The sequence below is a fragment of the Rhipicephalus sanguineus genome, chromosome 11 (genome assembly GCF_013339695.2).
Source record: "Rhipicephalus sanguineus isolate Rsan-2018 chromosome 11, BIME_Rsan_1.4, whole genome shotgun sequence".
Classification (NCBI taxonomy): Eukaryota; Metazoa; Arthropoda; class Arachnida; order Ixodida; family Ixodidae; genus Rhipicephalus; species Rhipicephalus sanguineus.
This window is the reverse complement of record NC_051186.1, coordinates 131401337-131414013: the sequence shown is the minus strand read 5'-3', so window position 1 is coordinate 131414013 and position 12677 is coordinate 131401337. Positions and strand designations below refer to the sequence as shown.

The window sequence follows — 12677 nt, the reverse complement described above, 5'->3', positions numbered from 1 at the left end:
TTTAGGGATACTTGCCATGCTTGATTCAGTTGTTACCTTGGGCTGCAAACGTGAAGGGTAGTCTGCAAAGAGTGACGCTACTGCATCCTTCGTAAGCCGCCGCTTCTTATATTCTATGAAATCTTCGCGTCGTAAACGACGGCTGCATATTCTAGTGTAGTTTGAAGATGTCTTAGGAGACCAATTATCCCGCCTAATTACTGCAAGCCACCTCTACCGAACACCAGCGGCAGCTGGATTTTCATGGAACGACAGCCGAATAGTGTATTAAGGCGAAAGCCTTAGATGCCTCATCAAACGCGAAAACTGACCGTCGGCGGCGTCAGCACGAGTGATGCAAAAATAATTACGTGATGACGTCATCATATGACGTCACAGATCATAAAATTTTGCGACATCGTCGTGACGTCACATAACGCGACGTCGGCGTATTACATCTTCGCTTGGTCAAAATGAGCCGATCACGGAGGCAGTGCATGCCTCCGCTGATGTGCAAAAAGCTTGCACTGCCTCCGATCCTTGAGGCTGTAAGAAAACCGCGTTAGGCGCAGAAATATCTCGGAGGGAGGCAGGAAATGTTCAATAGATTGACTAGAAGAAAAGAAGAAGCTGGCTTTCGCCTTTCAGTCGTCTTAGATGAATGCATAAGGGACCCTGTGAGATTTTTTTCTCTATCAATAAAGGGAAATAAAAAAAAAGACAATAGTGATTTTTTTCAGTTCCATTTGCGGAGTGGAACACAACAGTATGACATACTAAGGCATTGGGGCGGTTGCAATAGACTGCAATAGAAAATAAAACGCGAATACTATCAAATCGAGTGCAAGTATCGAACCGGCAGCACGGGCCTGACAGTCTGCCTGCGGAATAATTACAGCGGGGATGGAAAGACACGCGAACATGCGGAATCTGCATTCTTTGCAGTTTCGCATCTATTTTCAAGTGGTTATAGCCTCGATGATTGATGAGAACCCGACGTCATCCATGACACAATGAAAGACCATCTAGCATCTTTTTATTGCCACCACGGTCAGAGCGTGATGGAAACAGCGCGCCGCTATGTTCGCGTTTCTTTCCATCCCCCTGAACCTGTGAAAGCCTGCAAGAAGCACAAATGCAATTAATCTCGGATGCAAACACGAATTCGCGAGCTTCGTGATACGCGCGGCCGTTGAGCGCCAGCTTCCCGTAGTCTACTTGCACAGCGCCACCACGCGGCAGCGGCGAGCGGACGAGGAGCGCGCGCTCGACGGCCCGAGGAGAGCGTTCGCCCAGGCACTGAAAAATAGAGGAGGCACTGTCACGGGTCATTGCCACTTTTTCACCACTGTTCATGGCGCTCTTTGGCCAAGCATGGCCCTTGCGCCAATAAAACACACATATCATCATCATTTGTCTGATGAATTGGCGCTCTTTGGCCATCAAATGGCCCTTGCGCCATTAAACACCACATACCATCATCATCTCTTTGGCCACCCATGGCCCTTGCGCCACAAAACCCCACTAATCATCATCAGTTTACGATAAAGAACGGACAAGGCTCTAATTTGCCTCTTCACTGCAGCGCATGCCGTCGGCTGCCTGTGGCAAACCGTGCTAGCCTTTGATGGCGGCAACGAGAATCATGGGGCGTAGTCAGAACCAGTTGGCACGTGAGCTTGCTGAGGCTTTCTTCATCACGAAAAAAAGACATTTGCGTCAGTGATACCTCCATAATATTATATGATAATGAAAGCTGGTTCCTCGCATGCGCGTAGGTGAATCTGTGGTTTGTGTCGTATAAATATGCGTTTTATTTTCAATAAAATCCACTCGCGAGTCTGCGCTCGTCCTCGTTCACTTCCTTGTCCGTGTTTCCTTTGCGCAGCACCTTGTTTAAATGATGTGCGACGGACTATCCCAGCAACATGCATTATTGATGCCATCTCTGGTGCCTGTTCCACGCGACAATGTTGTGGTATGCGTGGCTAATGCAGACGTGTCGCCCAAACACAATGCAGTGTTTCTACGGCGTCTCGATAGCGTTTCGGCTACCAGCTTTCTCTGAGCAGTTTGTCGAGAGATCCTCGGTGCTCAGAGATTGTTCCCTACCCGTAGCTCATCGTCCTACTCGGCACCCGCAGGGATCTGATGTGGTGGCAAAACTAACAGCGGCGGCACCTGCAGCAGAGACTTGAGTGCTTTTGCTGCCTTTAACATGGCAAATAGATATAAAACCGCGATCGGCTAGCGAAGTGGTCCTTCCAGGCGCCAACGGCACATGCGTAGATCAGAACAAGCTTTGTTTGTTTGTTTGTTTTTTAAAGAAAACATTCACTGACAAGTGTATGACTCGACACGTGCTGTTTTCACAAGTAGCAACTTGGGGTGATACAGCTGGGACATTTCTCGACAACTGACCCCGTCTTCGCGTTCGACCACCTTTGATTATATTTTTAAACATTATACTTCAATTTGTTCTCGTGGCAGACATTATCCTCGCTTGTATGTAGGGAATTTTTTTCCGTTTACCATTTTAAGTTTCCAAACGCTAGCCTAAAGCATGCTGTATGTAATATATAAAACTGGAAGCGCACAATATAACAAATATAATAAAACAGCAGAAGCGTACAAATCTTTTATTTTGAATTTTCTAACAACTGTAATGTTCTCAAAGTAGCCATTCCATCTAATCCCTCAAGTGGTATTAGATGGCACAGAAAGAAGCAGATCAAAGTGGCCCCGAGAGAAGACAACGTAAGCCATGCCCGAAAAAAAGATTTTTTTTTTTACGAAAGTTGTTTTTTACGGCATAGTCAGTTGTGAATCGCGTTAACAGGGTTCTGTGTAAAAATAATAAATCTAGTACGTTGTAAATACCATTTAATTACAGTTCATTCAGGAAGTTTAAAGAAAACACACATATTACGCCCTACTCGAACGTTGTTGTGCCCCTTCTTCATCACAGTGTACCCTGGGGCTTTCGAGTGTTCGGGCTTTCAGGTAAGCCCAATCTTGTGCAGTGCTGTATTTTGAAGTGAAAGAATAAAGCGAGATAGATTCGCCGGGATCGGTGCCGGCGAGTAACTTCTACACACAGTGGAAAATGTATTCAAATTATCACCTCAATGCACCTGTGCATCAGCATAAACAGTGTTTCCAGATGCTACGGAGCAAACAAGCAAATACGCATCACAAAAGAAGCCCTAAAGTAGCGGAAACAATGAATTTTCCAATTCTTGAAAATATTTTTATTATAATAAACAAAAAACATGTCACTCAAGTACAAAGGCGAGTTTTAAAAATACCTAATTACCTTGTACAGCCAATATATGCGCAAATATGAACGAAAGCACATAATTACTTTTTAACATTGTCTCTAGGGTAGTCACCATTCGGCTGAAGGCACGTTTGCAGGAGGATGATTAAAGTTGTTGATTCACCATCTTATGTCTGACTTCAACACTCAACTACACTCACCGACAAACACACATTGGTGATGGTGATGATCACTGAAATAACTATATTTGCTGGAAAAATGCATATAAGCCCCCCCCCCCCCCCCCCCGACACACACACGCGCACAAAAAACGCGACAAGCGACTGAAAAAAATGTTGCAGTGGCTTAGCTCGGCTATGCCAGGATAGCGTAGCGTTAGCAAAGCTTCAGCTTATTGTTCTTAGCTTTTCTGATTGTCTAGGATTAGCTTGATTATCGTGCTTACTGCTGCTCCAATGACACACACATGGTATGCATATTATGAGGCACATGTATACTTATTTTGCCAGGCAACTACTTCTGGATCCGATGAGTTAAGCTCCTCCGCTCTTCTGCGCCGTTGATCAGCATTTGCGCTCTCCTTCTCCATGGCTAAACCACAGTGGCAAACGCCAGTCAGAGGCGCTATCAAGCGGCTCCAGCCAATGTCAGACGGCGACTGCACAGCGAAGGCGAATAGCTCCGCGCGCGCCGGCGCCAGTACGTCTACCTCGGCTACGAGGTCACTCCTCTGGAAAGCGCAGACCGGCGGCAGCGGGTCGCGCGCGGCAGCGGCGGAGTGCGCGGGAGGTGCCGGCTCCGATGCGCCAGCTGTGTGACATCACTGATCCTCGCGCGTGCGCAGCATGGCTCTTGAGGAGCCACGCGAATCTGGCTCAGCTAGGCCAGTGTAGCTAACGCTACAAAATTCTACAAGTGACTCGGCGAAAGAAGGCCAAATTCGCTTATAATAAGCGGAATTGGCCACTTTGAGCATAAACAGCATTGGTGTGAGGAAACACGTACAACTCCTGCGTGGCGTCGCAATTTCAACAGGCGCGCTAGAGCATTGTCAGAACAAGATTGCTGGGTGATTTATTGGCCGTCTCGATTTCTGGACGTCTTCTTCAAAGCCTGCTTGAGGAAGCGGTTCTTCTGCACCTCCGTGATATCATGAGGCTCAGGAATCGGAAGGTCATGGCTCCTCCTTGGGACACGAGCTCTGGTAGCATGCAGTGCATGTAAAATATTTTGAGCCGGGTGAACATCTCGTTCTTTCAAATTGATTCATCTCTGGATATTGCCTCAATGCTTATGCCGTTTTTTGCCCACACCACGAACAGCATTTCTGACGACGAGATATATTCATCTAACCTTGCACTTGATACCAATAGTTACTGTTGGACTTAAGCTGCAATTTTCCGTCCTCGTTTTCCGTACAGTGTGTTATTTTTTTGGCTCGGGCTCCTTTTAGTGGAGTAAGGTCCCTCGCTGAGTATGGACACTTCACTACCACGAGGACGTCCTCCCCAATCAGACCGTGCGGACTAGCTCCAAGGAAGGGGTTTTCCTGGTCTACGAACAAGCCGCACTGTTCTACGACAATGTTGCACTCATTTTCAAGCTGGCTCAGGGCAACGCACTTGTGGTCCTGTCCGTACCTGATGTCTTCGGAACTAATTTCCTTGTACAAGGTGTCTCCAACTGTGCGTCCGCATCCAGTCGTTGGTTTCATTTTACAAATAGCGCCAAAAACTGATGCTGTCAACCACTTCCGCCTTTCCTGTTTCCACAGACTAGATCCACTCTGCTTGGATGTTGCTCTCTGCAGGTCTTCATTGCTCGTAACCGATAGCGAAAGCGATTTTACGAAGTTCTCAGAAGCAGTTGCCAAAGCACCAGGCTCCATGTCTGGCATACCGTAGTCAACACCAGCCCCAGGATGATGCTCTTTGACTCGTCGGTGGAAGCGTGGTGTTGTTGATGGTGCCTTTTTCGGCAGCTTTTGCGTTGATTTTCTTCGAGCAACTGACGGCTTCACGAATGAAGCTGTCCATTTCCGGGCTTCCCGCCGGAAATTCTGCGGGCAATTTTTTCATAAGCCCTTTGCAGTTCACCGATAAAGAAGCAGCAATCACCTTGTTTTGTAGGACCCTTTCGTCGAATAGTTTATGCGTTTTCCACCAGCGAACTTTGCCACAACGGAGTTGTAGTGCTCTGCATCATTGTTATCTACGTCCATTATGAGGCTTGCAGCGTTTGCGGCTACCCTATCCATGGCCACACGAATTTCCTCATATATTCCAGTTTGAACGATTGCAGGAAATACGTTTTCTTCCCCGGCTTTGGTTCCAGAACAGAAATAATCAGCGAAGTTACTGTGGTCTCCAAACACATGGTTTGGGCCATTCATTATATCTTGAACGAGCTGCTAGATTTTTTTCTGGGAATGAGGTATCTTTTGAGCCTCTGACTTTAATCACTGTTGAAACGCCATGCCGCAGTCGTACAGCCGCTTGAAGAATAGTGTTTTTAGATTTTTTGAAACCTTTTCCGCTCGCTTCTTGTGAGCGATCTCTCTCATTTTTCCGGCGTAATTCCGAGGAATGTGGTTCCTGCACTCGATTTTTTCAACTTGCTGGCTTCCATATGGTGCTGCTGTTGTGATGGACCGGTAGGTGCATGAATATCCATCAGCAATAAGTCGTGTACTTTATGCCATGCAGCTCAGCGCATTTCTTGAAGCCTTCAACAATAATACTTTGTTCCATGCTGGTTGAGCTGCCATGCCAGTTCTTCTCGCACTGATGTGGCTTCCGAGTAGCACCTTGCGGAGTGCGAGCACACATTGCACACATCTTGTTTTTCACACCGATGTAGAGGACTTTTCCAGTTGTGCGTCCAGTGATAGCAGCCTGAAACAGTAATACAAATATAAGCCATGAAATCGCTCTACTCAGTGCACAGCCAATCACTACATCAGATAAGCATTTTAGAGATAAGATAGAGTTCTTGCTAAAATGCTATTTGGTGCTCCACTTCAAATATTTTCATAGCAGCTGCACTTGCTTTCGCGTACGTTCGTAATTCGTCCTACTCGCAGTGAGATGCCAAACTCGCAAAATAGTTGTCTACTTGTAGTAAACTAAAACGATATAATTATTCAGTTCCATGCCACTTCACATACACCAGTGCGTTATCAAACACCTATAACATCGATGGCAGCGCTGTTTAGTATTTATAGTTCTAGCTGAATTCGCTTACGCTATAGGCAATACAAGCAAAGCAAGTTTCAGTGCTATATGTGTGCGCTATGGTCAAGATAATGGCGCTCCTGGCTAATGAGCCAGCGTTTTGTGCAACATGACAGATATTCCTAGTAATTCTCTATTTATGCGTCATTCGCAAGAGGGAATGCGTGCTTTGCTCCACTACATATACAATCTTGTCAGGTAGACATATGCGATAATAAACATGAAAAACCAACGCCTTGCCGAACCCGACGAAATTTTCCTTGTGAAAAGAAAATTTTCGGCCAACACTTTCTAATGCTACAGCGGAAATGTAAAGTACGTTCTTCGTTATGCACTAACCAGTTTGTCTACGTTATGCATAAGGACACTAAAATTAATCGACAGGTTATGCATGTTTTCCTGATCTGAGCAGTTTTATACTTGACGGAGTCCTATTATTTGCGAGCTATTATAGCATCGTTTATTCATTAAAAGGCGCGCTTTGTTGATATCATGGTTCAAGAAATTTGTGCACTCACCACGCCTGAGGAAGCACCACACTTGTTCTTGTACGTTCTCTTTGACCAAGCACCATCGGCGACGACTGTTATCGTGGGTACGCCATCATTCTGTATATTTCGCCACATTCTCTTGCCAGCCTTGCTTCTTCTGCGCCAGCCTTTTTCATTTCATCCCAGGTGGCTTGGTTGATAACGTCTCCAACGCTGCCTTGTATTTTTGCGTAGGTGTCCGATAACTTTCTCAGAATATCTATGGATGCGAACACTTCGTTGAGGTTTGAAAAACCACAGGAATGGACATTTTTTCATACACTGCAGCTTTGTTGCTATCGCCGCAGCCGCTTGAAGTTTGAACTTGAGGTGGCGTATTTGTATGTACGACATCTTTTCTTCGGAACATCCTGCATACAAGAGTCGGAGAGCTTCCAAGACATTGCCTTCTTTCAGATACACATTCCATATCCACCAGAGTGCATTGGAAAGGAACATGGAGGGCCACCTTTTGCAAGATGCTCAAGAGGTGCTGAATTTCAACAATCCGGCTTCCTTGAACGTCAGCCTCCACTCTGATATTCTTGTCTGTGGAGTGTTGCTCGCATGCTCCCGTTGCACTCGTCAATGAAGATGACTGGGAACTTCTGCCGCCTCCGCTTCTTCAGTGAGGGCTTCATCATCGGCACAAAACTGTGCCGTCCTAGGGCTGTGTGTGTTCACTGTTGGCGGTGAAGCATCTTCGTATAAATTATTATTGTTATTGGTGGTTGTGAGGAAGAATGAGACGCCTAATTTCTGCGACCCATTAGGGAGCACGGCGCAGCGTCTTGGGGGGAGATGGGAGGAAAGGGGACAGAAGTGCCAAAGGTGTTGTTGTGGCTCGGACATCGCAGCAGGGTCAGCAAACCGGTAGCAAGGGCAGGGGTAGAAAGGTCCCATGTTCAGCGGTAGGTCTTGATTCCCGTCTCCTCCAGGAACTCCGGAGCGCTGGTAGATGGGGACGAGGCGGGAAGAGGGAGTGCTCTAGTGTGGAGGCAGGTAAGCCCTGCCTGGTGACCCTGGAGCGTTCCTGTGCCAAACAAGCGCAGGCACAGAGGAGATGCTCGGGGGTCTCAGGGTCTACGCAGCGACTGCAGGCCGGAGAGGCGCAGCGACCCTTGGCGTGGCGGCGGGCCGCTGTCCATACGTAGCCAGTCCGCAGTCGCAGCAGGGCGGCCCGTTCCCTCCTAGTGAGGCCCGTCTCTGGAAGAAGCTTTGGTCCTCGCCCGTTGGCCACCCTCGGGTCCGGGTGGACTGTGACCAGGAGCTTCTTCAGTCGAGCCTCTGAATAGCCCCTTGCCGCCGCGGCCTGGGAGATGGGGATGCCAGGCTGGTGAGCTGCCTTGGCGAGTGTGTCCGCCTCCTCATTTCCAGCAATGCCCACGTGGGAGCACAGCCAATGAAAGGAGACGGACGCCCCGGCCTCGGTGAGGGCCCGAAAGGTTGGCCGTCAGCCCAGCGCGTCGGTGGTTGTCCAGGGTCTCCAGGGCCGCCTTGCTGTCACACAGGACCGCAACCGGCTCAGCAGGGATGTCCTCGGCCAACAGGTCCGCCGCCAGGTGAAAACCAGCCAGCTCCGCAGCCGTGGAGCTCGCCAGGAAGGGCAGCCTGCACTGCCTGCTGCTGGCCCTAGATGGTATGACGCATGCAACCGCTGCGGTCCCATCTGGCATGACGGATCCGTCTGTGAACACCTGCAGCCGCCCCTCCAGTTGCTCCTGGAGCTTGCAGGTGGCTGCCTGCTGCAGTGCGGCCGCATGTGTTCGTCGCTTGGTTGCCCCATCCAAGCAGAGGTGGACCTCTGGTGGCCGGTCGTGTGGCGGTGGAGGGGGCAACCTGAATTGGCGGATTCGGGACCATCTGGTCGTACAGCAGGCTGAGACCTCCCATCCGTGACCCGGGCTGGCCGCGAAAGCGCTCCAGGAGGGCCCTGCCGTCTGTGGCGTGGTGAAGGCGGTCGATGTGTCCTAACGCACGCTGGAGCATGCGTAGCGTCAGGGGCCACTCTCCCGCCTCCGCAAGAGTCGCTGCCACCGGCGAGCATTTGGGGAGTCCCAGGATGGCCCTCACCGCTCCCATGTGGGGTCCCTCTAGGAGGCGTCTCCTGGCCGGTGTCAGGGCCACCAGCGAGAAGGCATACAGCAGGACCGAGCACGCCGCAGCCTGGTTCATTCGCAGTGCCCACTTGGTGGAGCAGCCACAGCCACGCTGCTGGAGCTTGTTGATGGCACCCTGGACGCGCCGCACCTTGGTGGCAGCAGCCTTGGCGGCTGGGATCCAGGTGAGCCGGTGGTCTATGCCCCAGGTACTACACCTTCAACCTCCATGGTAGGCTGTGGTTGCCAACCCTCAACCGTCTCACGTGGGTCCGTGCCGCTGCCAGCGGGTGCATCAGCAGGGCCTCGGTCTTGATGGCAGAGACCGTGATTTCGACGCCTCCGAGGTAGGTGATCACTGCGTCCAGGGCCGCCTGCAGTGATCTCCTGATGGCTGGGATGGACAGCCGTGGTCCCCGGACCCAGAGGGTCACGTCGTCGGCGTAGACGGAGCAGCGGGCCGGGAACCTGGTGTCTGTCGAGAGGGAAGGTGGAAGTCCCGCTAGCGCCATGTTCTACAGGAAGGGGCTGAGCACTAAACCCTGTGGGACACCAGCAGTGATGTCCCTTTCTTGGCTGGTTTCCCTTCCAACACGGACGCGGAAGGTCCCTTACAGAAAGGCGGTCACGAAGCCTCGCAGGCTCCTGCTAATGCCGAGCCGGTCCAGGGCCGCCTCGACGACCACGTGTGGGAGTCCGTCGAAGGCGCTCTCCACATCCAGCGGCAGCAGCATGGCGACGTCCCCGCAACTCCTGGCGTCCTCGAGGGTAGCTGTGACGTCTGAGATGGAGTCTGCTGTGCACCGGGGCCGCGCGAAGCCCGTCACCTGCTCCGGGAAGAAGCCCAGATGGTCGGCAATCCACGGGAGTCTCTCCAGGGCCATATCCATCACCTTACATGGTGTAGAGGTGAGAGACTGGCCTGTACGAGGAGAGAGCCGTGGCTTTCTTCCTGGGCTTCAGGATGGGCGCCACCACCGCAGTTTGAAAGGACTCTGGTAGGGCCCCGGTGCTCCAGACATCGTCGTACTACTCCAGGAGTCGTTGACGGCCAGCTCCATCCAGGTTGCGCAGCATCTGGAAGGTGATGCCGTCGGCCCCTGGAGCACTTCGTCGCCTCGTTCGCTCGAGGGCTGCCACCAGCTCGTGCATACCGAAGGGCTCTCCGCACAGTTCCTGCACCTGCGCAGACACCAATCCAGGATGATGGCAAGCGGTAGGGCATGAGAGGGCAGCAGGTGGTGGTGCAGCAGGCAGCTGGTTTACGTCCCTGGCAGCAAACTCGTCAGCCAGCTGTTCAGCTAGGTCCACAGACTGAATGGAGAGGTGTACAGCCAGGGACAGCATCTGATCGAAGGCCCGGGGCACCTTCAGCAGGCGCCAGGCCCGGGTCCCGTCATGCGAGCGGTCAATGGAGACGCAGACGCTCACCCACCCCTGGTTCCTGCACCTGCGTGCATGGCGTCTGCAGATGGCATCAACCCTCCAGAACACTGTCCACAGCTCCGGTTGGGCGTTGCTCATGGCCTGCCGTTCTGCACGCCGCCGCGCTGCCCTCAAGGCCAGGTGCTGAATGTCCGGGACAGGCTGCCCCTGCTGAACCTTGGCGATGACATTTGCCGCTCTTGCGTTGTCAGCCACCACTTGAGGTCCCTGCCACCCGTGTCGGGTGGCCTTGCCTCGGAAAGGGGACAGCATGATGGGCAGGTGATCCGAGCCTCAGGTGTCCGGAAGCAGCGATCAGGCGTAGCGGCATCCCTCTGTGGTTACGCACCCCGCAGGGGCGTCTGTGGAAGCAGGCGTTTGGTGTGTAGCGACACCACGGACCCGAGCTAATGGGGGGCTCCGACCCCTCCCACGCCTAGCCGTGCGTGGCTGTGCCGTGTCCGGGGAAAAGGGGATCCTGGGGGTTGAGCCGACGCCGGGTGTTTGGACCTTTAAGGCCCCCCGCCAGAGGCAACACACCCCTTTGGCCCCGGCTTCACGTAGACGGCACCCCTGGACTGACCCACCCAGGGGAAATCGGCAGTCGCCTTTTCCTGTCTCTCTCTCCCCCACGTCTTCGTCTGTCTCTCTCACTTTTAATCTTTCCTGTCCTCTCCTCTCTTCCATTTACTTCCGTTTTTTCTTGGCGGCGAGGGTTAACCTTGTGCAAATAGGCAACCTTGTTCTATGCGCATTTGGTTATAGTAGCGGTGTACGGCTGGCGTCTGCATGCTTTCAATTCCATGAATCTTGTAGCGTCCCCATGTTGGGCTCCGTGGTGGGTGGCTGCCATCGCTGCCGAATCAGATTCATTTATTATGCATAGAGCATTCCCGTTGCTACAAGATCGTACCGCTTCAAAGCGCGTACGCACCGATGAACTCGCCTTTTTCACTCGAACCAAAGAAGTATTCCCTCACTATCACGTAGTGCACTGTGACAAGACTGACAAAACAGCTAGAACCGTGTCCCCATTTGTTGTATCCAGAACACTGACAGCCACCTTAGGCGCTGGCTATAAAGTTTCAAAAATGGCCAGTGGTGACCTGCTTCTCCAACTAAATGACAAAATACAATTTGATAAACTAAAGAACCTCCGAACTTTTGGCGACATTCCTATTAGCGTTACACCACACCGGTCCATGAACTCCGCACGCGGAGTAGTATCAGACTCAGATCTGCTTGAACTATCAGAAAGTGAACTCCTCGAAGGCTGGAAGGACCAGTACGTAACCGATGTGAAGCGAATTGTAATAAGGAGAAACAATCAGGAAATCCCAACTAAACATTTGATATTGACCTTTTCCACTAGTGAACTTCCACAGAACATAGAAACTGGATACACAAAGACAACCATCAGGCCTTACATCCCAAACCCTCGCCGATGCTTCCAGTGCCAAAGATTTGGCCATGGCTCCCAGAGCTGCCGTGGTCGACCCACCTGCGCAAAATGCGGTGTCCAAGGCCATGCCTCGGACACCTGCAACGAAACCCCACACTGTGTTAACTGCGACGGCGACCACGCCGCGTATTCTCGTTCTTGTCCAAACTGGAAAAAAGAAAAAGATATCATTTCACTGAAAGTACGCGAAAACATTTCATTTAAAGAAGCACGAAGAAGGTGTTTGCCATTTTACGGTCCAACTTATGCTGATGCGGCGCGTCAGGGGGCAGCGTCGCATCGGCCACCGCCACAGCCCCGGCTCACACAAGGTGAGCCACCGGCCGTGGCGGCTGCCCCCGTGGTGGCAGCAGTTAAGTCTGCTCCACCTGCCCAGCCAGAGATCCCGGCTACTCCAGGGTCGTCGGGTCTCACGACCACGCCTCGCCAGGCGAGGTCGGAAAAACAAGCCAACAGCTCGCGTACGCGGGCGTCCAGTGCCTCACACGAGGCAATGGACACGACTTCGGTACCCCTGGTGCCGAAAGAGCGGCGTAGCTCCTTGGAGCGCGCTAAGAAAACGAAAAAGCCTATAACAGGGCCCGCCGACGGCTCTGTTACCTAAGTTCCAACTTTCTGTCTGAACAACAACTAATTCCCGTACGTACACACAGCACTACTTAACTTCCA

At 51.6% G+C, this 12677-nt stretch overlaps 1 protein-coding gene across 1 annotated transcript in view; it reads right to left on the bottom strand.

Moving 5' to 3' along the window:
• Nucleotides 1-9197, bottom strand: part of LOC125756378 (uncharacterized) — a 266648-nt gene extending 257451 nt beyond the window's left edge. Inside the window, exon 1 of the mRNA XM_049411045.1 lies at nt 8720-9197. Within this exon, the coding sequence (XP_049267002.1) occupies nt 8720-9197 (478 nt within the window). The remainder of the gene's footprint in view (nt 1-8719) is intronic.
• Nucleotides 9198-12677: the final 3480 nt, after the last annotated feature.